This window comes from Mastigoproctus giganteus, chromosome 2 (assembly GCF_048544385.1).
Source record: "Mastigoproctus giganteus isolate SK-2022 chromosome 2, ASM4854438v1, whole genome shotgun sequence".
Taxonomy (NCBI): Eukaryota; Metazoa; Arthropoda; class Arachnida; order Uropygi; family Thelyphonidae; genus Mastigoproctus; species Mastigoproctus giganteus.
Window position 1 is genome coordinate 217,238,048 of NC_143576.1, and position 25,957 is coordinate 217,264,004.

General features: G+C 35.7%; 1 protein-coding gene across 1 annotated transcript in view; it reads left to right on the forward strand.

Moving 5' to 3' along the window:
* The window catches only part of LOC150090093 (cysteine-rich with EGF-like domain protein 2), a 131,883-nt gene that overhangs the window by 89,008 nt on the left and 16,918 nt on the right, over nucleotides 1–25,957 (forward strand). Inside the window, exons 5-8 of the mRNA XM_090390171.1 lie at nucleotides 1,510–1,618; nucleotides 12,721–12,809; nucleotides 21,054–21,270; nucleotides 25,805–25,891. Coding sequence (XP_090246297.1) covers nucleotides 1,510–1,618; nucleotides 12,721–12,809; nucleotides 21,054–21,270; nucleotides 25,805–25,891 — 502 coding nt within the window. The remainder of the gene's footprint in view (nucleotides 1–1,509; nucleotides 1,619–12,720; nucleotides 12,810–21,053; nucleotides 21,271–25,804; nucleotides 25,892–25,957) is intronic.

Genomic DNA, 25,957 nt, shown 5'->3' on the forward strand with positions numbered 1-25,957 from the left:
AACCGTATGAGGAAAAACTCCAATTATATGGGCTGCAGAGCATGACATCCAGGCACTGCAGAGGTGACCTAATAGAAATTTATAAGGCTCTAAGAGGTATTAGTAAAATGAATGAAGATTGAATTCTCACTGTTAAAAACAATTCCAGAACTAGGGGTCATTAATTCAAATTACAGTTGTGGTTCAGATAAGATCATAGGAAGTTTACTTTTAGCCAGCGAGTCGTTGATTGCTGGAACAAGTCTCCCTTGCAGGTAGTTGAGGTTGACAGTTTGAATAAATTCAAAGGTCACTAGATAGTTACCTGTTTAAGGAGGGAAGCATATAATTTGTATTTTCTTATATACTTATTTTTTTTAAACAAGTACTATATATAAGAAAATACAAATCTGTTTGTTTTTTTGTGAAGCCCATAAGCTCCAGCAACCCTCATCTCTTCCATCATGTAATATGACAGATGTCTTTGAGGTTATGATGGGTATCATGGTGAGATCCAGTCTTCCTTACATTTCGAGTCGGTCTAATGGTATAGCTCTAAAATGGTGTTTGCAGACCAGCTGGTAGATAGTCCGCCGAACTGAACTTATTGCTAACTTTCTGGAGTTAGTGCCTTGCTGCCTCAACATCTTTCAGACAGTGACTGGATGGAGTCCACGTAGTGTGTATGGGGGGGAGGGCATTGTCCAGGCCACATTATGACAAGGAGCTGGTTTTTGCTGTATGTACACAATATTCAAAATTTCATTACTTCATACAATGTATCCCCCCCCCCCATGCACCTAACCCATCTGCAAAGAGATCTTAACCTTCAAAACATTTCCTCATTCATTTCACACATATGTGTGGTTTCAGTTCCTATCTCAATGATGCCCACTTATGGTCTGTCAAGCCCCATTTACTTTTTCAGAAAATCCCAACTATCAGTTGATTCAGCAATGGCTTATTTCAGTTGTCCTAATTATTCCTTGCAAAGGTGGTACTTGTACGTCTGTCTGCTGTGATATTGTACTGTGATGATTAATCTCCCATTAATCTCTATTAATCTCCCAGTTCCACTAATCCCTTGTTTAAAAAAAACAAGTATATAAGCGAATTCAGTGTTATATACGACGTTGTTTCCCTTTTTATAAATAGTGTATGATCGAATTCATGTAGTGTAAATGCTCGTTATACAAGGACTGACTGTACATTGAAATATCAGTTATATACTTTGTGTGTATTTCTCTACTTTGATGGGCTCTGCTCACAGGTTTTTTTGGGTGAGTTGATACACATTAAGAGGATGTCATTGAACACAGTAACTACATAATTTACAAAATTGTTGCCAAACAGTTGCACATTATTGATTTATTCTAAAGTTTTCTGATATATTTCTTCCTACCTGTTGTGGAATTTCGTGCAAACATTTTTTTTAACAAGTGTTGTTTTGAGCCATTGTAACTATTTGATATATAATGTTGCCTATCACTTCCATTGATGAATATGTTAAATGTCATTATTGTTTTATAGTGCCATATTTTGGCTGAAGAACATGAATCTTCAATAGAAGACTGGTGGTTTAAGAAAAGAAAAGAGGGCATTAATCTCTTCCAGTTTCTCTGTATTGATAATTTAAAAGGTACTTTTCCTTTCTTTATATTAAAATTTGTAGTAAAATATTATATAATTAACACAGTTTAAAAAGAAATATGCCAGAAGGATTATTTTAGTAGTTATTATATTGAGAAAAATCACTTTTTACATGTGAGAGAGAGAGAGAGAGAGAGAGAGAGAGAGAGAGAGAGAGAGAGAGAGAGAGAGAGAGAGAGAGAGAGAGAGAGAGACAAATTCCAGTTCCTATACAGCACCAAAACAAACTAATGTGGCATTGTTTTGAAATCTAGTTAGGTGATTCCAGCTTCAGCCAAGAAGCCCATAGATATTATACATAATCATAAGAAAAGATGCAAAAGCTTTGAATGCCTGTATTGTTTAACATATTGTGCTGGAACTGATTAGTTCAGTGTCATTAAACACCTAGAATGGGCGAGTCTATTATTAAAACAAAAATATATATAATATTTGATCCATGTGCATCCAAGATCATTTGCTGATATCCATTGAAGTTTACCATAACTGCATTCAGTGTTTCTTCAGATACCCTCCACAGCAGCATGTGATTTTACCGTTCAATTCTTAAAGAGTACGTAAATTGTTCCTATGGATCTGGTCCCTCAAAATTTCTCACAGGGATTCAGATCTGGAAAATATACCAGCCAAGATAATCCAGTCCCATATCATCTGAAATATTAGTTAGTTTAATGAGCCTATCATTAAAATGTTCCACGAAGAGCCGCATTTGCTTTATGTGGTCTTGACTTGACTTCATTGGAAAAATATTTTTTTTATATGTTTATCTTGTTTATCTCTATATGTTTATTGATTTATATTTATTGAAGAATTGAAACAAATTGTTCTTGAAGGAGTTTCAGGTATTGTTCCACATTGCCTGAAACTCCTTCAAGGATAGTTGTCCAACTATCCCAGATAATGAAATTGTGCACCACACCATGCATTTTTCAGGATTCGAAGGCAGTCTCCATGACTGTATAGAGTATTCTCACTGACACATGTATTCTGTTTATTGATATGAAGTGAAAGTGTGCTTTCTCGGTAAATAATGTGCATTTTTGTGCAATACTGTTGTAAAAAAAAAAAAAAAAAGTAAAGTGCAGCCATTATCAACCCACTGCAGGGTGGAAGCCTCCTCAACAATTCATGCTGAGAGAAATGGACCATAATCTGCCACGCTGGTCCAGTGCGGGTTGGTGGATCGACCGTATTCAGCAGTCAGGGGCTTGAACCCCGGTCTACTCAAAGAGCGTGTGCTACTGCACTCCCGCTCCTGCCCACTCGGCTATGGAGGCCGTAATACTGTTGTATTGTAAGTCTTGTTTTACCATACTTAAAGAAGATGTTTGTTTTAAACTCAGCCATTTAACAATCATTTTACAAATTTTCTTGGACTATGAATAACAGCTTCCCACGTACATACAATATTTTTGGGCATTCTCATAGGACTTTTTCTGCCAGCAACACACTTCTCTGATGTTTACCATTTGCGACAGCAACGGAAGTTTGTGAATTTAAGCAGAGAAGCCCACTCCTCAAGGACGAACACCCATTCAACTAATAACACTCCTTTCGTTTTAAATTTGAGCAGCTGAATGTTTTGACCGCCGGAATGAATTTTGCTGTCTTGCCATCGAAGCCACCGATCACACAACTTGCCATGGGAGTGGAAGCAAGCATTACCAACCTCCCTGAAGAAGCTGCTAATTAAATCCGCTTCAAAACGGCCTTCGTCCTCCGATGCACACAGCCCACCCATTCCAACCTTAACCACCGACAGCATGCTGCTCTTTCCTCTATAAGAAAAGACAGCACCATCGTTGTGCTTCCCGCAGACAAGGGACATCGTACTGTCATATTAGACTGGTCAGATTATCTAGAGAAGGCCTTTATCTTCCAAGACCCCAACGTCTATGAACCTGTGACAGATCTGCCTATCAAAGTCTTGGGATGCCTGGAGTCAAGCGTTAATAAACTAGTCTATACATAGTTTAAATCAGGGAAAATTTCTACTTCGACTGTGGCTTCTGCATGCCACAGGTGCCAACTGCCTGTTTTATGGCCTACCTAAGATTCATAAGCCAGGCATTCCCCCCGGCCCATTGTGGCCTGCTGCACCTACATGTGAGCTATCTAAGTATATTGCACGATTCCTTACACCCCTCATGGGAAATACTGCCCACACTGTCACTAACAGCGGCGAGTTCATTCACTTTATTAAAGAGCTCTCGGTCTCTGACAGCAAGATCATGGTGTTATTCGATGTAGTGTCCCTGTTTACATAGATTCCAGTCCAACAGGCTGTAAACTGCAACAAGAGGCTTCTGGAGAATGACTCAAATCTACTGAGCAGAACATCACTATTCACAGAAGACATCTGTACCGCCCTCAACCTATGCTTATCAGGCAGCATCATTAGCTTCAGGGATTCCTTATACAAGCAGGTGCACGGTACTGCCATGGGTGCTCCTGTTAGTTCCATCATGGCCAACATTGCCATGAAGGAATTGGAAGAACAGATATTCCTAAACCCACCTGCACCTATTACAACATGGTGCAGATACATTGATGACATCTTTACCATCATCCCACGTGGTTCTGAAGCAACATTGCTGGAGTACCTCAGTTCATTGTCAATGTTCATCCAGTTCACTTTAGAATTATCTCTAAATAGGCCTACAAGGTTGGGACAAATCATGTTGATGATTAAGCTTCACACCAGCCAGAAGATAAATTATAAATTCAAAACTGTAACTAAAAACACTTTATTTACAATAAAATAAATAACACTGATAAAATATACTAAAAACCTAGAAATTAAAAGCGATAAAATTTGCTGTAGCTTTCGGAGGCAGCAGTCTCCTTCCTCAGCAGCATATGTCTACTGTGCGGCACATCCTTAAATAGCAGATCCACAGCACACATCACATGGTTCTACGGTTGGAATTTTCGATCTGCGCACTGGGACCGGAAATGGCTTGGGAGCGCGCTAGCTGAAACTGTTCATCACGTCCAAGAACGACGGTTTCCAGGAGGGGGTGTAGACGTACACCCCTATCCCTATTAATAGTATTGCTAGCTGCCCAATACGTAAGCTCTCAAGCCATTTACGGTCCCAGAACCCCTGTGCATGATCTGTGATGACAGCATCCTCCGGGGAAATTTGATGTTGTTTCTCCCAGAAATGTTCTGCCACAGCAGACTTCCCATAATTTGCGGACTTTATTGCGTTTGCATACTCCCCCAGTCGGTCTTTCAACATAACACACCCCGCAATCCAGGCATTTAATTTCGTACACCACCCCACTGCTGGCTTCTTTGGATATGGAGTCTTTTACTCGAGATATCGCTGTGTGCAACCTCCAACCTGGGAGTTGCACACCGCGTATCTGACACCCCCGAACTATATATGCAATGTGGTCTGATAGGCCCGGATAGTAGGGAATGTATGCGATGCTCACAGGGGCGAACTGCTCATTATGGGTGGACTCTACTCCTCTAATGGCTCTGTCCAACACCCTCTAGGGGTAGCTGCACTTTTTGAGGTCTGCTGTGGCCCGAACAATTTCATTATCTCTATCCTCTGAGGTGCTTCAGTGAAATATTATGCATTTCATTGTGCAGTGATAATGAAATTGTTCAGGTCACAGCAGACCTCAAGCAGCAGACCAGCAATCAAGAAGTGCGGCTACCCCCAGAGGGTGTTGGACAGAGCCATTAGAGGAGTAGAGTCCACCCGTAATGAGCAGTTCGCCCGTGTACAAAGATGTCTTTGTAAAACATGTGGGTCCACACCCGGAAACCTCGGTATACCATAAGCCAATGTGGTGCGGGCAGTTCACCAACTGCAGATCGGGCCATGCCCCTAGCCATCTCAACAACACTGCTCGCACCCTATTCTCCCGTGCTTGGAGCCATTCCAGCTCAGATGAAGCTAGGTGCACTGAGATTTCCAGAGTGAGAACGGACCTGGTCAACTGTGGCTGTCCAACCCACATATTGGACAAGTGCTTATTGCAAGAGCTCATAATCTACCCAAGACCATCATCAATGCATGATAATATGCTTGCCACCTGCATTCACTACTATCTAGGCATGTCGGGCCAGATTTCAAAAATCCTCTGAGAATACCGCATAAAATGCGTGCAGCTACCTGGTAGGAGCTTACGTTTTCTGGTTTCTATCATGAAGACTCCAGTCGCCCTTCTTTTGCACAGCGGTGTGTTGTTTTTTTTTTGTTTTTTTTTTAAGGAGTTTTAGGAGCATTAGCAACTAAGGCCATATTGCTCCGGGGATATGCAGTAGTCATTCCCTGACCTGACCTTTCCGCATCCTCCGTATTTGGTGGTCACTGGCTCGAACCCCAGTCTAATCAAGAAGCGTATGCTACGCACTGCTGCTCCTGCCCGCCTGGCTATGGAGGCGCCAGCACAGCAGTGTTCTATACCACGTAACTTGCAAAGATACGGGGTATACCACGTATCTTTGCTACGTAGGAGAGAGCTCGAGATTCCTTCAAGACTGTCTTGCAGAGCACGACAGGTCAATTCACCTTGGTGAGCCTGACCAATCAACAATCGTGGAACACTTCTGGGCGACCCATCATGACCTTAACCCCAAGCACTATTCCGAAGTGATCGACCAATCCCGACACTTTTGCCACGGCCTCTGGCTAGAGTTGCTTAACATATTATGCAATTCAAGAACTATGAATCACTGCAAGGGCACGAGGTTACACCCTACCTTGGAGGCAACTATCTTGAAACTGGATAAATGCTGGCAGCAAATCCACACATGTCCGTGCAACAACGAGCAGCAATCTAGTAGTTAAATGTTTAATCTCGCGACCATGCATGCATACATCACTGTGCGCACAACTCTGTATCTGTTAAATTTTGCCTCTAACGTCTTTATTCCATTAGAATTTGTTGATGAAGGGGCCATTTGACCCTGAAAGATTCACACCATTTGTTATTAAAAGTTTTTCACTGGATTATACAGTATATATCTCTTTACACACTTCTAAACACTTCTTGACTAATCTTGAAATTGTTAAAAAATTTTGGGGGATTTTTTATTTTCTGTAGCTATATCTCTCTTTAAACTTGTTCTGCACTGCAACAAAACTCTGAGTTTGATCACACCTAATCAAAAAAAAAACATGCTGCTCAATACTCCATCCTGTTTTTCCTGTTAGGGTGCAACTAGTAAAAGAAAAGTTCCTTGTCTTTCATGCTTCAATACCAAATCTACCAATGAAGTCCAACATATAGAAATATAGGCTTCCAAAAACTTGTCTTTTCTTAATGACCCCATATTAAATACATTGAGAAAATATTCAACATTGTTCTTATAAATAAATTTTTGGCATTCATTAATTTTAAGGTAATCCTTTCCTAGTGCAATGAAAACTCGTAGCAAGACTCAGAAATATCATTGCATTGGTTTGTTTTGGTACTTTGTAAAATTGTGGAATTTTTATTAATTTATTTCGCTTCTGCTGAATTAAAGTATTTCATCACGTGGAATTAAACTATTTCATCACTGGCTACAAATTCAAATTATTATATTAGGGCCACCCATGATTTCTTACACCTATCCATATATTTATTTGTCTGTAAATTGCGTGTGTTCTCTGGTCAATCTGCCTGTTTGCTGGATGAAAAAAACCCCAATTTTGAGGGGCGGGGGGACCTTGCTATCTACGCCTAAGACCGACTAACTCAGCCACGGAGTGAAAAAAAGCCTATTAAAGTTCCTAATGTCATTGACTGGATTTGAACGCTGGTCTTTTCCACCTGGTGTGGGGAGGACTGTGACAATACCACTGTGCTACCCACGCAGGCTTTTACTGGCTACAATGTAGGGATGCCCTAACGCCGACATAAGAAAAAGCAAGGAAAAACTCAGAGTAAAAGAACACAAGAATGACATTGAAGAAAGCAGAGTAACAAATTCATACCCAGCTTTCCATACATGGACAGAGGACCACAAATAGGCTTTTTACAAAATATCACTATTGGCCACAGATAGATACCATAACTCTACAAAGAAGCCTTTTTAATAGGAGTCACAGATAACATTAACTGCAACAAAGGAATTCAGATTGAAAATAGCCACATAACTCATCTTTAAGAATAGGGTCCTAACCGAAATTAAAAATAAGTTTAAACATCTTAACTGCAACCAACTCTCCAACAAAATAATTCCTCCCCAACAACCTAGAGCTATTCCTACCAACCACCCTAGAAACAGATCTTAACTGGTAAAATTTTCCATTATTACAGTAAACCCTTGCTAATCCGGATTAAGCGCCAATACAGATTGGTGAAGCAAAAGATATCCCTAAAAGGTAAAAAAAAAAATCTAGAACACAAATCGAAAATTTAATGATATAAGCAGTGCTTATGAAAATAAATAAAAAAAAAATACATCACTGTTAGAGCCTTTATTTAAAAACTATAAAAAGACAATACATTTATCCATCTATAGAAGACTCAGAGGTTGTACAGCAGACTCTGGATTTACGGGGACACTTCAAGACTCCAAAGAAGAAAAAATATATATCCACCAGAAATCATAAAATTCAAGTAATAAATAGAATGGGTATAAACAGGTGTTTTGCAAGTCATAAATAAATGATAAGAAGCGGCATTATAAGTCTTGATTGGGAGTTGAGTATACCTATTATCCTGCTGTGTTCTCACCCACTGATCAAAAAAACAGTGGAAGGAGAGCAAATGTTTAGGTTTTTTTTTTTTTTTTTTGCATTGTGTGGATTGTTGTGTTTGGCAGCACTGCAGAAAGACAAATTTTGTTTCCTTATTTATGTCCGGAGTGTCTTTTTTTTTTTTTTTTGTGTGTGTGTTTAGAAATCATGAAAATTATGGATAAACTCGAGTCATGCTTTCAATCGAACAAAAACTTTAAATTATTCATAAGTTTGAATATAGTGCTTCCGTTAAATATTTAATGAACCATATAATGTTGATAACCAAACCATATGCGACATGGTAAAAAATAAAGGGAAACTATTAGATTTTGCAGGAACTCTGATAGTGCTAAAGGCCTGACAAAAAAAAAAAAAAAAAAAAAAAACACAACGATGAAACAGTCTATATATGAGGATCTTGACACGGCAGTGGGATTGTGGTTTGGCAAACAATTACATAAACCCATAATATATAAAATATGTTAATGTAATGAAGTGCTCAAGTGAAGCGATATAAGCAATAACCCATCTGACTCGAAGTCAACAAGACAGTGTGATGTATGTTCCATCTCTCTCTCTCTCTCTCTCTCTCTCTCTCTCTGTGCAGAGTGACTCATCTACCTTCCTAAATCCCGTGTGTCATTCCAAGTATAGTACTCAACTGTGAACAGAATTTTTCCTATTTCGATAATTTGACATCTGGATTGACTGTAACCAGATTAGCGAGGATCTAGTGCATTTAGAGTATATATTTTTTATTTGATTGTCTTATTCTATTTTATTTTAATTTAAACAATTTTTATTTTTATTTATTTAATTTTTATCACATATCCTTATGTCTATCAACACCCCCTATTGCCCATTAAGCCAATACCTGCTGTAATGATACCCTCTTTGCACAAGTAAACCCTGGAATTAAGACTATAAAAGATACCTTAGACTCTTTTCCACTAAACAACCTGGTGATGACATTAAATAAATCAGTGTGTGTGTGCGAACAGAACAGAAATCGCTATCACGGTGAACAAAGAAGAAAGCTAAGATAAAGGAGAAGTAATAAGAATAACTTAGTGCTGTTCGTCCTGTGATCTCAGTGCCTTTTTCAGGGGCCAGCCGCTGAAATCAAAGGAGGAAACAGCAATAATTGGGCATAGCCTCTGTTTCTGACACGAAATACATGCCTCACGTGATACATGTGAAAAGTAGGTAAGTAAAGTCAGTTAAAATAATTTGTTTAAATTTAATTTTAATAATGCGCCGCATATATTTCATGGCTGACTCGACAGAGGCTGGAAGTAAAGAATAACAAGAATAAAAAGCAAGAAATGGGATAACTTACCTGGGGTCGTAGCGATTTGTACTGCTGTGGAGAAAAAATGTGTAGACTGAATGTGGACTACAGTATATAGGCTGGCAACCCCTGGTGTAAGAAATTGGGAAGGTTTTAAAATTAAATTAATTAATTAATTAATTAAGTTGGACTAGTTACCCCCCCATGTGTTACAGGTTAGAGATGTATTCAAATAAATTAAAATAAATTAATAAATAAATCATGGGACAAACAGCACTAAGTTATTCTTATTAATTCTTATTATTCCTTATTACTTCTCCTTTATCTTAGCTCCCTTCGTTGTTCACCGTGATAGCGATTTCTGTTCCGTTCACCCTTTGTTCTCCATAATTAGTGTTACTAGCACCGTAATTAGCACATTGCCCTTCATGACTACTAACTTATGTAGAAATTATGATCGTTGGGTACTTTCTGATATAGCAGTGTCCTAGGTCCATAATCCAATTTTTTTTTTTTATTATTATTAATAATATCTTAAACTGTTGCTTCCTTTAAAACATATATATATACATATACAAATCAACAAGTTCTTGTGATATTACAAATACAGCTGGTAAGTGTTTGTATTATTGTTATTTGTTATATGAAAATTACCCTTAAAAGAAAATGCTTCAAAATTAGGTCTGTTTGATTTACTAAAACCTTTAATTCCACTTGTATTAATTTTAGCAAAGACTTACAGTACTGTTATTTCACCAATAGGTTTTTTAGCAATAGCTAGTGTTTCTACGGTACTCTCCTTTGAAATCCATATGGTTCAAGTATAGTGAAGTGAATTAAGAATTGTAATTAAAATTAGAAAATGCCCTAAGGAAGAAGTGCACCACTCCTTTTTTTTTTTCAGGTTGTCATACATGAATAAACAGTAATATAGGTTTAAACCTGAACTAAAACCAAGAGTCTTGACATGAGACTTTTGAGAAACATCAGTTGGTTATACCATGAAAAGAAGTGTGAACTTTTATAGTAAACTCAACTCCCAGGATGCATTGTTGAATCTGTGTAGGGAATTTAATATGTGCTAGATGCCATATTGGCAAAAGGGGTCGTTTGTAATTTTGTATTCGGAATCTCATATGGTAAATTTTGTTGGAACCATTCAATGGCTAAGTCTTCATATTGTGTGGTTACAAGATTGCGTGTGTTAGCTGAGCTCTGTTGTGGAATAGTTTGACTGAAGGCTGTAACTGATAATGAGCTCTAGTATTTGCTGTTCTGGTTGATCCAAACTTAACAGTTGTGCTACCTGTATAGCATGCATTACAGTTGTTTTGATTTAATAAGATATATTATTTATATCTTGAATATTTTATATATGTGTTTCTTTATATTTGTTAAATAGTATCTCTAGTCTATTATATGAAATAAAAATTTGCATTATTTCATGCCTGAAAATATGTTACATCATGCAAATTGACTGTGATACGGAAGTATAACTTTCATACATTATTTGTTGTTATTATTCATTTGGTTTATAGTAAGAGTTGTTTATTCTATTTTTTGCTTCTAATATAGTGTCCTGTATTAGCTATATTGGATATTTCCTTTTTGTAAAGGCTTTAGTTAAATATTGTAACTCTACATCATCTTGTGCATGACAATATTTTATGACATTGTAAATTTGATATAGTACTGATTTTTTTTTCTTTAGGACATTTTCAAATTTTAATTACAGTTCTTAATTCACTTTACTACACTTGAACCATACAGATTATGGAAGTGAGTACCGTAGAAACATAAGCCATTGCTAAAAACCTACTGACTTAATTCTACTTAATTTTAAGAATTCCATAATAATAACCCTTAGTTACTGTCTTTTCAGTCACTAAAGAAGTGGTAAGAAAATACCACAGTACATTTGATCCCATTTTATAGATATTTCCAATTCAGAAATAAACATAATAATGCCAATGTAGGTTTTGAGTGGTTTTTTTTTTTTTTTATCTTCAGACAACAAAGTTTATCCATAATGCCACTTAACAAATACCTTAGATCAGTCTAAGTTAGTTTGTAAGAGAAAGCAGAGAACAGAAACAAGACAAACTAGTAACAGTAGGTAGTAGTTAAGAATCATACCATGAAACATGCTTGAATATATTTCTTGGGAAATAAAATACAAATTTTCACTAATGCAGGAAGAAATGCTTATTTTCTAAACTTTACAACAGTAATAAGATATAATATCATAATTTCCAAAATATTGTAATGTCTTTACCTATAAGTTTTTCAAAATGGTCTGCTTGTTCCAAAGAAGGTTGTAGTTTACTTAATTGTAGAAAGTTGTTCCAAAGCAACTTTCTACAATTAAGTAAATGATGAAGTTCGTTATGGATTTGGTGAAACACACTAATTTCAAGCTATTGTCTGCTATACTTGTAAACAAATTCTTTAAATCAACATATCTATATGCAATAAATGACAATAACATTATTAATGGTTTCCAGTACTGGAATGTTGGTTTACTGGTAGTTTTTTTTTTTTTTTTCTCTCCCCTCCCCCAATGAACCAATATCCAACAGTGTATGAAATTTGAGAATCGACTAAAATACAGTAATTTGATATTTCATTTTTTATACTTCTTATACTTTTTATGTGTGTTTATCAATTTGTATATAGAGCTGCTCTATAACTCTTGATTAAGCTTCTATATACAGGATCATCGAAAAAGGTCAATGATTTTTCCTTTTGAATATCTTCGGAAATATTTGATTGATTGGTACACTGAATTTAAATCTGTCATAACAGTGCAATGTCACAACACACACTGCGCCTTCTATTGCACAGCCATCTTACTTACACTGACTGAGGTGGTGCACGTAGGAGTCATTCTGCACACACTCATGTTGCAGCCAGGGTCATTGTTGAGGAGTCAAATAAAACTTAGTGAGTTACCACACCGTTTGCTGTTACGATCATATCAATCAATCAAATATTTCCAAAGATAATTAAAAGGGAAATCACGGACACCGTTTTCGATGACCCTGTATATATATTCCTTATGTAGATAAAAAAAAAAAAAAAATTTATAAACTCATTTTATTTGTAGTGTGTTGTGCTGAAAGTCATTATGGATCCACTTGCAAGCCGTGCCCTGGAGTGCCTGAGAAACCATGCAGTGGCCATGGCAAATGTGAGGTATAAAAATCATCTGAATATGTATTATGCCTGAACACAATTGAAGCTTGATAAAACGTGAAATTTGATGCATACCTACCAGCCTTTATGAATTTTTTGTAACATTTAACTTTGAAGTAGTCAGTGTGTTTTTAATACCTTGGTGATTTTTAAATTTTTCCTGCAACTAATGAAGTGGTGTTAGGAGGCAGTCAAGTTATTTTAGGAGTTGGTTGCCTTAGGACAAAAAATAATTTGGGGCATCTCAAACACTCCAGGCAACCACTTGAGGAACTTTACTCTAATTGATTTAGTGGGCACAGAAATTGTTCTAGTAAAATATGAATGGTTCTCAAAGATTTTTTTCTTTTTTTTTTTTTTTTAGCCAATAATTTTTATAAACATTGTAATGGCAGTAAGAGGGAGAAAAATTCAGTAAAATTTCTATTCACTGCTGCATTCTAATTTTCTAAAAATAGTGCAGAGATTATCAAACACAATGAGTTAAACGGAAACAAAAATAATTAATTTTTTTTATGTAAAATAACTATTACCACATGAAATTATAAATTTCAGTTTATTGTAATACAGGAACTCCCTGACTTGCGTAATACTTGACGTACGGAAATTCGACTTTGCGTAAGTTTTTGCCAGCCGGTGCAAACTTAAATTCATGGAAATGTATTTTGCATCCAGTAGGAATAAATGGAGCTATCATGAACAATAATGTAATGTGAACCCAATAACATTTCCTTTTTTTTTTCTTTTTTTTTTTTTTTTTTGCTATTCGTTCCAGGTCCTTGTAAGTTGAAAATTTTGCTATATTACTAAGCTATTTATCTCTCTAAAAGGACATATTTATAATGGAAATTGCACTACACTTTCATCATTATCATATGTTCCAGTTATAAGAATCAATTTCGAATGCCTTTGTGGTATTTTTCTAAAGCGTTTCTGGAGGTCACGACCATAAAACAGTAGAAACAATTTGCACTTTTCTGTTAGTGCATCTAATTATAAATGGGTAGTAAACTCAATCTTATTACATTTTTGATAATACCGATAACTGCAATTGTGTGGGTTTTTACGCTTTTATGGTGAAATGTGTTCCCCTTCACTGAAATCTTCAATCATATATGATTTTTTATATGATCAATCAATCATATAAAAAACTTACGCAGATCTTAAGTGCGTTCAGGTGCTATATCGAAGATGGAACAGCTGTTAATAATATGGATGGAAAATCAGATTCAGAAGTGAGTGCCCCTGAGTCTAATGACCATTCAAGCAAAAGGAACAAGTATTTATAAAGATATTAAGAATAAGTACTGCGAACTCCAACCCAAGTTTGTGGCAAGCAACGGGGGTTTAATAGGTACAAGCATCACATTGGTTTCCACAACGTTAAAGTATGTGGTAAGTCGCCAGTTCCAATTCTGCAGCTGCAGAGAAATTTTGTGATGTGTTGGAAAAAATGATTGAATGATGAAGGCGGCTATTCAACACAGCAAATTTTAAACGTTGATGAGACTGCTCTGTATTAGAAAAAAAATGACAGATCGAACATACATTTGCCAAAGAGGAAAATACAAAGCCAGGTTTCAAGGCATCAAAAGACAGGGCCACGCTCTTGCTTTGGGCTAATTCAGCGGTAGATTACAAATTAAAACTACTGCTGGTGTACCATTCTGTAAATCCTTGTGCATTTAAGGGCATAAATAAAGCCACCCTACCCATGCATTTCCGATCGAACCAGAGAGCATGGATAACAATATCTCTCTTTGAGATTTGGTTTAAATGCTGCTTCGCTCTCCAGGTTGAAAAATCTTGTAAAGACAGCGACGTTCCTTTCAAGATTTTGCTTTTATTAGATAATGCTCCTGGATATCCTACGCATCTAGCTAATTTCAGTTTGAACGTGAGAATGATATTTCTACCATGAAACACGACTTCACTCATCCATCCTATGGATCTGGGTGTTATTTCGAATTTAAAAGCATACTATTTACGTACAACATTTGCTCAGGCACTGTCTGCAGTAGACGATGAGAAAATTTTTACATTAAGAGACTTGGAAATCTTACAATATTTACTATGCCATCATAAACATTAATTAATAAGGCCTGGGTGGAAGTTACTAAAAGTTGTTTAAATGCCGCATGGAAGAAAATATGCCCACCGCACGTAAAAGGCTTCGAAGGATTTGAAAAAGATTTGAGAATCATATGAAGAGGTCACAGATAAGATTGTAAAGGTTGCAGAGCTGCTTCAGTTTGAGGTTGATGCCAAAGACGTGGAGGAGTTAATAGAGGAAGAAGAGAAGAAATTATCTAACGAAGAACTTAGTGACTTGCAGGCAGCGATAGTGAAAGAAGAAAATGCTGATGAAGCTCAAAATGAACCAAATGAGGAGCCGAGGCGCTTCATCACCAGAGAGATGGCAATGGCATTTCGTGAAATTGCATCAATGGTGAGGTTTGAGGAGATGGATCCTGGCAGCAAACGATTCTTAAAAGTTAAGAGGGGTGAATGATATGCTTGCTTGCCACAAAGAAATCTACGACGAAAAGAAAAAAGCCACCTTCCAGTCGTCCATTAATATGTTCTTTCGTAAGGTTGAGTGGCCAATCCCTTCTAATGCTCCACAGCCCTCAACCTCCACAGTGGCGTACTTATCAGCTGAAGACAGATTCTGGCAACAATGCACGAGAGGTAAAACTTACTGACATTATGCCTATCTCCTCTATTTTTTGTAATTTTATAATTTTGAATTTTTTTTAAATTGCATGCTTTTGTAATTTTTCCTGCGCATGAGATAAAAAATTGAATAAATACAATAAATAATTATATTTACATGTTAGTCAAACATTTATTTTTTGATTCAATCAATTCAGCGAGCACAGTTGCGAGTGCTGCACAAGCATGGGGAAAATTCCAACTTACGTAAAATACGACTTGCGTAACTTTCCGCAGAACGCAACCCTTACTTAAGTCGGGGAGTTCCTGTACTTAGAAATTACAAACCACCATTAAACAGTTTCAGTTTGGGGGGCCTGGTTCAAAAGTATACCGAGTGAAGTAAACTAGATTCCATAGAAAGACTGTCTTTTGCTACACTCTCATATATCCCCTCCCTTCATATTGGTCTGAAGATAGGATTCAGTAAAAATCCAGAAATGTAACCAAATTGTATATTTTACATTATTTTTGAAGGTTGTCTGTACCTGAAATTTAAATAATTTCACTATTTTTACCCTTCAAACATATTTTATGAAAACCACCGTGTAATGTTATTTTCGAACTCTGTGTTCACTGCTACCTTACAGTTTTATAAGGGAGTGCAACAATTACCAAAAGCAACTACAGCTACTCCCCGGCTTACATAATACTTGACTTACAGAAATTCGACTTTACGTAAGTTTTTGCTGGCTGGTGCAAACTTAAAAAAATCATAGAAATGTATTTTGCATCCCGTAGGCATAAATGGAAGTTTTTTGTTTTTTTTGGTGAATCATTCCAAGACCTCAGAAGTTGAAATTTTTGCTATATAACAAGGTATTTATCTCTCTAAAACAGTGGTTATCAAACTTTTTAATGTGAAGACACCCTAAATCCATTATGAAAAATTCCCAGCCCCTCCAGCACCAGGTTCATGGGCACTGGCAGAATATTTTGTAAGGTGCAATGAGGAAAATTTTTTTTTTTTTTTTTTTGAAAAATGCATGAAAAAAACGTTTGGCTTTTGGTACTGGATTTTTAAAACAATTTTTTTTATTTAAAAATTGGCCTCATACTGCATTTTATGCACAATTTCTATATCTTTTAAGAATAATAAATTGTATGAAAAGATCTAAATTAAAGAAATAATATTCATTTGTTTTTTCATACTTATTTTAATGTTTTTAGAACAATAAGTACATTTTCTAATTTATATCCAGAAACTAAAATAATTCAAAATTACATTGAAATTTTATTAATTTTAGGAAAAAATGCTTATTACAATAAAAAAATATTCTTAAAAAGAGAACAAAACATAAGACAATTAATGTGAATCATGTGCTTGATTTTCATAGTTCATTTATATTTGGATGTATTTCAGACAAACATACTCACCTTTCATTTTCAACCGACTTCAGTCTTTCCCTTTTTTTAGTTTTGATATTAACAAGTACAAAGTAGAAAATTGTACCAAAACTTGAAAGTGCTCTGGCTGCTATGTTTGGATATTCCTTCTTAATTAATATCCAAAAGGATTCGAGTGAAATTTCAGAGTATTTTAATTGCAACATGCGATCATTGCAAATTTGTATTAATTGCTCTTCTTCTTTAAGGCACCATTTTATTAGATGTCAATTCAACAAACAGATTTCGTATCCAGTCAAAACTGTCAATAGATATATCAGGAAAATAATGACAAATCTGTTCTTCTAGTGATGTTAAGTGTTCAGAAATTAACTTCTTTATATTTTTATTTTTTGTTGCAGCTGTCTTTGAAAACATTTCCATGTTGGCTTCATTAACTTTAATTTTACAAAATTTTACCTTTTTTAAAAGTGTAAATTTTATCAGATTTTAATAAATTTTCATCTCTTACTTGCATACTGGAATTTACATTATTCAGTTGTTCAAATATATCTGTTATATAAGTGAGTCCAAAAATCATTTTTCAACAATTGACAAAATTCATGCTTGTTTTCTTGTTCAAAAAAAGTGAGTAGTTCTACTTTTAATTTGTAAACACAACTCAGTACTCATCCTTTGGACAGCCATCTGACATCAGTATGAAGAAGGTTCAAATGCGCAGATCCAAGTCTTCACACAGTTTTACAAACAACCGTGATTTGAGAGGCCTGCTCTTAATATAATTAACCATTATATTGCACAGTTGCATGAAAATCAACTACCTTTTGTAATGACTGCCACAATGTAAGCTGATGCTAAATTTGACGTAACGGCACCCCTGCTTAAAGAGTAAGTGACACCCACTTTGAGAACCACTGCTCTGAAAGGTCATTTTTATAATGGAAATTGCACTACACTTTCATCATTATCATATGTTCTGCTGTAAGAATCAATTTTGAATGCCTTTGTGATATTTTTCTAAAACACATTTCTGAAGGTCACTTCCATAAAACAATAAAAACAATTTGCACTTTTTGGTTTATTGGGCTTTTCTGTATCACAATCTATTATAAAGGTAAAGTGCAGCGATTATCAACCCACTGCAGGATGGAAGCCTCAACAATTCATGCTGAGGGAAATGGACCATAATCTGCCACGCTGGTCCAGTGCGGGTTGGCAGATCGACCGTATTCAGCAGTTAGGGGCTTGAACCCCAGTCTACTCAAAGAGCGTGTGCTACTGCACTCCTGCTCCTGACCACTCGGCTATGGAGGCCTTTATTATAAATGGGTAGTAAACTTGATCTTATTGCATTTGCAATAATACTGATAACTGGAATTCTGTGGGTTTTTATTACAGTATTATGGTGAAATGAATTCCCCTTTACTAAAATCTTGAATCATATAAAAAACATAAATAAATTTTCAGAATCTTCTCTTCATTCCTATTTACTTATTACAATGGTGATGGGAAAGGGACCAATGGGAAGTGCAAGTGCTGGCAGTGCTATGAAACGAAACAAAATTGATTTAGAGATGAAATGATTAAGCACGAAGCAGGACAAAGTTTGTCATCTATTGCACGGAATTGGGTCTCGCTGCTTCAACAGTGAATAGTATTTTAGGGGAGAGTGCGCATATAAAAGAACATGTTAAAGTATCAACACATTTAAGATCATCACAAAACAGCATTCAGGTGCTGTATCGAAGATGGAAAAGCTATTAATAATATGGATGGAAAATCAGATTCAGAAGCAAGTGCCCCTGAGTCCAACACCCATTCAAGCAAAAGCAAGTAATATTTATGAAGATATTAAGGATAATTACGGTAAACCCAAGCCAAGTTCATGGCAACCAACGGGTGGTTTAATAGGTTCAAGCATTGTGCTGGTTTCCAAAACATTAAAGAATGCAGTGAAGTTGCCAGTGCCAATTCTGCAGCTGCAGAGAAATTTTGTGTTGTGTTGTGTTGGAAAAAACCCCTTCTGAATCTTTACAGATGTCAACTTCTGCAGCAGCGTGGTTATCAGCTGGAGAGTTAATTCTGGCAACATGCTCAAAAGGTAAAACTTGCTGAAAATTTAATCTTAAATTTAAATTAAAGTATAAATTTAAATTTTATAATTTTGTACACTTTTGTAATTTTTCCTGTGCATGAAATAAAAAAAAATTGAATAAATAATTCTTTTATAATTTTATATTTAATTTTTAAATAATTTACATGTTTGTTGAACATTTCTTTTTTTGCTTCAATCAAATTTGCAAGTGCTACATGAGCATTTAGGGAAATTCCAACTTACATAGAGTCTATGGAATGCAACCCTTACGTAAGTCAGGGAGTGGCTGTAGTTAATTTTTAAAAAAAATTGAATTCTTTAAAAGTTTGCAAATCCCATTTGGTAAGCACATGCCAAGAAAAATATTTATTTTCAATTAAAATTATATTAAATTAAGAGATATACCTCCAGATTTTAAAAGCTACAATTTTTTTATTGACTCTGTAATATTGATAAACCTTACCTTCAGAATGTTCAGTATATTAAATTAATCAATATTTAAATTAACTGCTTATTTATAGACATTTCTGAATTCTTTGGGGTTCTTATCAGGTCTTAAAAAGAAATCATTGAAATTTTGAACTTTGCATGCAAAAATAAATTTAAATTTTATGTATTCATGAAGTCATTTTAATAAATTAGAATTGTTCAGTTTAAAATTTAAGTAATTTCAAGAATAAGCACTCCATACAGTTCCTTTTAAAGCAGAATTATATGAAAATAAAACCTTTTATGCCCTCAAAAAATTATTTTTTAAACTTCAAAACTGTGGAAACAACTGTCATGGTGATGCTACTGTATTACTGATAAATTGTGGGCATACATTCTAAAAGGAAAGAGCTTGGTGTCATGTCATGTCTTAGATTTGCTGTTCCTGTGAATTTTGTGGTTTTTTGGGGGATACATGTAGGGGGGAAAAAAGCAGAATACCAATTCTCCAAAAATTGTTTCACCCTTATTGACCCCTCCATTTTGCTCAAAGAAATGTATGCATTTAATATGTGTAAGAAACGAAACTATTACATGAATATTATGAATGAAACAAAGAAGAGTAGATTTCATTTATATTGCTTCTTTATAATACTAATTATACTGCTATGTTGCATAAAAACTTCATTTATAAAAAAAAAAAAAAAATCCCCACAAATTCACCATTTCATAAATTACTGCAAATATAAATTTATGCAACTGTCAATCTGCAGGCCTTTAATTTTTTTTCAACACACATTTTAGATCACTATGTTTGGTGTTATATAGAAATGGGCTGGATAATCCATCCGGATCGCCTGGCTTTTTTCAGAAACACACATTAAGCTTAGTTTATTTATAGGCTTTGTTCTCTAAATTTCTATTTGGATAGTCCACTAATTTAGCTTTTTCATAAACAGGAGTTTTCTCTGCATAATTCAATGAACCCTAATAAATCTGGATATTTTAACAACAATAGTTGTTTTTATAAATAATCTAGGTTAGCACTTATTGCCAGGTGAAAAAATCATTTAAGCACTAATGTAAATCAGTGAGGAACTGAAAATGAAGAAGCTCATTATGATGAAGATGCAATGCATAAACCAGCAGCCAATGAAATATTTAATGAAGGGGATTCAGTAAAGATCATTACTGAATGGGCCAAATGGATAGAATCAAATGAGACTAACTGGCTTGGAGAAAATACTGAAACATGGGGGAAAAAAATCTGTAAAGCAACAAAACTTTGGTAATCATTTTAAACTTCTCCAAGTATGTGCAGTACATCATGTGCTAATAAATACAAATTAACATGTTTTTCCTGCTTACCTTTGTACTGTGAATAGTACCATGTATATAAAATTGATTATCCAAAATATCCTTGGCCCTGAATGTTTTGGATAATAACCAGGATTTTACTATTACACTATTTTGTGATCTACATAGGCTTTTAAAGCTTTAAAAACTCTTAATTTGCATATTATTTATAAAAAAATATCTGGGTTAATGAAAGTAAAGCTATTTGTGATAGGTAGTCACGCTATATGTATAAACCACTGGACACTTCATGCATTCCTTGTGACCTCTTCAGATTCAGTATAATTTATTTCTTTTCACAGGGAGATGGCACTAGAACAGGATCAGGAAAATGTAACTGTGATCCTGGTTATTTAGGAGTTCTGTGTGAACAGTGTATAGATGGTTATTATGAAGATAAAGAGAAGACATGCCAGCTCTGTCATGCTTCTTGTGAGTTTAGGTGTCGTGGTCCAGGGCCTCAAGGGTGTGAAGTTTGTGCTAAAGGCTATAGGCATTCTACTGAAAATGGATGCTCAGGTAACTAAATTTGAAATTTTTTTTTAAATTTTATTTATTGTTGGAACATCCTCGAATTTTTAAAAAATTTGAAGTACAAATAGTTATAGAAACTGGTAAACAATGGGCCATTTTATAATATTAAGCAGTTCTATAAAATCCTGACAGGGCACTACTTTTAAATGTAATACTAGGTAATAGCGGTTCTATGTGGTAGCCTCCAATAAGCGAAGTGGTGGTGTAATATCACTGCTTTGCTTATTGGAGGCTTGAAGTGGTGGAACCCATGTTTGGTCTCCAGAGCCATCTGGCAACCTCCCCATCCCTTCCATCATGCAGTATGATTGATGTCTTTTGATGTTGTGATGGACACCATGGTGGAATCCAGTCTTCCTTACTTTTCAAGGGTATAGCTCTAAAATAGTGTTTGCAAGCTTCCTCTCTTTGACTTTCTCCAGTCCAACTTTCCTAACAGTGAGGTAATTTTCCTTGGTAATTTTAATGTTCACAACTCCAACTGGCTTCCATTTTCTAGTCATACGGACCCACCTTGTTGAGATGCTGAGGCTTTTTCAATTACTAATGACCTAGTGTAGATTGTTCATTTACTTACCAGAATACCAGACAATCCTAACCACGCAGTCAGCATACTTGATCTTTTTCTCACAAACAACCCTTACAAGTACATGGTCAAGGTAAGTGGACCTCTAAGCACCTCAGATCATGGCGCCTCCGTAGCCAGGTGGGCAGGAGCAGCAGTACGTAGCACATGCTTCTTGATTAGACCGGGGTTCGAGCCTGTAACCACCAAATACGGAGGATGTGGAAAGGTCAGGGAATGACCACCGCATATCCCCGGAGCAATATGGCCCTAGTTGCTAATGCTCCTAAAAACCAAATAACAACAAACTTCAGATCACAACTTGGTGATGATCTCTTCTCCAATGGAACCTTTCTCTCATGGCCATTCTCAATCTTGTGTTGTTTGGCATTACAATAATACAAACTGGGATGACTGAGATTTGTTTTCTTCCTTTTCAGTGTTTACTCAGACCACGTCAGTGAAATTATTCTTGTAGGGATGAAATCCTTTATTCCACACTCAACCTTAAAATCTCATCATTTATCTAAACCTTAGTTTTTCAATAGATGTGCTAAGGCTGTTCAAGAGAAGAATGTTGCATATCGTAATTGGCTTATAACCAAATCTCCAGCTTTGTTTTCTGCCTACATCAAAGCTCACAATAATTGTAAAGCAGATATTAATCAGTCCAATTCAGATTTTGAACAGACTAAGATTAGAAAACATGCTTCTTGTCCAAATGGTAGTTCAGCATTCTAGTCTCTTGCCAAAGCTATTGGCTGAAACTTTTTCCCATCTCTGTTCTCACCTCTGCAAAGCCAGATAGTTCTATTGCCACTTCAGCCAAAGATAAAAGCTGACCTGCTAGCATCCTATTTTTCTTCCAACTCATGTATGGATGATCTTAGTAAAACACCTCCTACCATTCCCAGTACAATCCATTCAATGCCTCCTGTGGTCTTCCATCAAAAGTATGTCAGAAGGATTTTGAACAGTCTTGATACTAAGAAAACCCTAAGTCCTGATGGTATTTCTCCACATGTTCTTGAAAACTGCTCCTGAACTTTTGTTCTGTGTTGCCTTTTTCACTTTCTAATTCCAAAGATGTTTTCCCTTCTGCTTGGAAATTTGCTCATATCCAGCCAGTTCCTAAATATGGGTGACAAATCCCTCGTATCCAATTATCATTCTATTGCCCTTACTTCTACTCTAAGTAATGGAGAAATCAATTAACTGCCAACTCAAACTATCTAGAAACCTTCCATCTGATCTACAATTGCCCATGTATGGATAAATTCAATGGAATAATTTGGTGAAACTCGAGCAGTTGCTCTTGACATTTCAAAGGCTTTTGATTGTGTTTGGAATAAGGGTCTTCTAAATAAGCTTCCATCTTATGGTTTGCCAACTGTTTTTTGTAATTAGGAATCCAGTTTTTTCTCTGACCACTCACCGTTGGATATGGTAGATGGATCTCTATCCTCTAACTTCTCCACTTATGCTAGTGTTTCTCCCAAGGTCCAGTTCTTTCTCCATCATTTTCCTCTTGTGTATTAATGACCTTTCGTTGACTAGAAATATTATCCATAGTTTTGTTGATGATAGCACATTGCATTCCAGCTTGAGAAACCTTGCCCTCCACAAACACCTTCAACTTCTTGAATATTCACTACCAATTTTGCTGATCTCCAGGTAATTCTTAAGCGGGGCAAAGATAACATACTTGATTTCAATCTTTCTGAAGCTCGGTCCTGTCTTATATCTCTCAAAAAGAATTCTTCTGCTGCTATGCTTATCTTCGATGACACTCTGATTTCTAGGCACGATCATACATCTCTGTTGGTGATTACCCTGACTTCTAATCTCTCTTGTCATAAGCACATTACAAATATTGCTTCCTCTGCTTCTAAAAGACTGGGTTTTCTCTTTCCCTCTCTGCCTTACTCTTCTTCTGAACAGCTGTCCACTATGTGCAAATTGCAAATCTGCCCAACCATGGAATACTGTTTCCACATCTGAGGCAGTGCTACCAAAACCTCTCTCAGGCTTCTAGATTCCATTCAAAAGATGGCAGTTAGGTTAATTAACGACAGATCCTAACAAAGTCTCTCCACTCTCTGTCTCATAGACATTCTATAGGTACTGCCAAAATAAAATATTCTATGTTAGATGCTTGATTAAACAGTGTAAATTGGGAACAAGGAGTATATGGTTAATTTTAAAAACCAGTTAATCTAGAGTTTAATTTTTGACTTTAAGAAACAATAAATAAAAAAAACATGTGAAGTGTGGAATCATAAGTGAACAGTTGTTAGCAGAAAGAATGTGTCAATTAGAAATACACTATAGATTAAGTTTTAAACTCTGATCTATATGGTAGTGCAGGGTATAAACAGATCTCTCTCTCTCTCTCTCTCTCTCTCTCTCTCTCTCTCTCTCTCTCTCTCTCTCTCTCTCTCTCTCTCTCGTGCACTTGCTGAAAGCATTGTAATGGGTGTGAAGAAAGTCTCAGCTAACCCATTGTTGTTACCAATTAATTGAAAGACTTTTATTGTGAGGAAAAATTGTGTGAATGAGGCTGAGCAATTAGCAATATTAAAATTACAGATTGTTTATTATAATTTTTTTTTTAAACTTACGGAAAGGTTTGAGGTTATCATATCATTCTTTTGCTAAAAAGTAAGTAAAATGTCTTCACATAAATGTTTGAACAAATCAACTTACTTTGCTATATTTTATTATTATTAATTATATGGTGCAAGGAAGCCTGAGGCTTTTGCTGCACCAGCCAACAAAAAAAATTGTGTTACCCTGGGGTGGAGAGAGCGTGAGTCAGTCAGTCAGTCAGTCAGAAATAGAAGGGAATCACCAAGAAAGATAATGATGATATCCAGCTCAGGACCCTGGATATGCCAAACCCATACTCACTAGATGTGAGCCCCTGTGGTTACTTTTGTGGAAGTTATGTAGTCCTCAAGCAAGAAAGACAAGATATTACAGAATTCATAAAAAATGTGTATTGTGCTTATTTTGATGTTGAAACTCAGTGATGCATATAAGCAATGGGCTCCACATAAAGTTTTCTGAACCTGTGTTGAAGCATTGAGATTGTGGAAAAATGGTAGAAACAAGCCAATGCCATTTGCAGTTTCTATGATTTGGCTGGAGCGTACAAACCACTGTGATGACTGTTACTTTTGCCTAGTTAATGTAAAGGGATGCAATGCAAAGAATAAGAAAGACATTGTATATCCTAATATTTCATTTGCCATTAGTTCCTCAATTTGAAGAATGGTTGCAGGATAGATGTATGGAAGTTTGCCTTCAGCCAGGTGATAGTTGATTGTTAGAACAACTTCCGTCTGTTGTTTTGAAAGTGGGCAGTTTGAATAAATGCAATAATTAGACAAACTATTGGAGGATATGGACAAGTGATGTGAGAATTTTTTTTTTTTTTTTTTTGCTGATGCTGTATAAGTTTTGCTTTGTATCATTTACCACTACTATTACTATTAACTACCTTGCCCACTTATGTCGAGTTGGGAATTTATTTATATATTTAAGAGGGATTAAATAAATATTTGGTGGAAGTAGGTTAATTATGAAACTAGAGAGAAAGAGTGAAACAGATTACTAATACTCGTTGAGTAAGCATGTACATGATACCTAACTACTAAAAAAAATAATAAAATTTTAAAAAAAACTTCCATTGTTGCCACATATGCAATCACTTTATACACATTTCACCTTCCCCTTCAATTCCTTCACCTGAATCTTTTACTCCACAGCAATGCAACTTAAAATTTGCCATATTTTGTAATATGGCAGATTTTAAGCAATTTCTAATAAGCCAATTTTGATGCAAACAGTATTAGAAAATTATTTTTTCCATTTCTTTTTTCTAATAGGAGAGCTAATGCTTTTGTAATTTTAGCTCCCTGTTTATGAATTTTTTTTTTTTTTTTTTATCAGATGTAGATGAGTGTATAGAATCTGAAACATCTCCATGTGAAGAAAATGAATTTTGCTTGAATAGTGGTGGGTCATTTACCTGTCAAAGTAAGTACTTTTAATCTGTAAATTAGTAATGGTATTAGTTGTTTTTGCAACATGATGCAAGGAAGC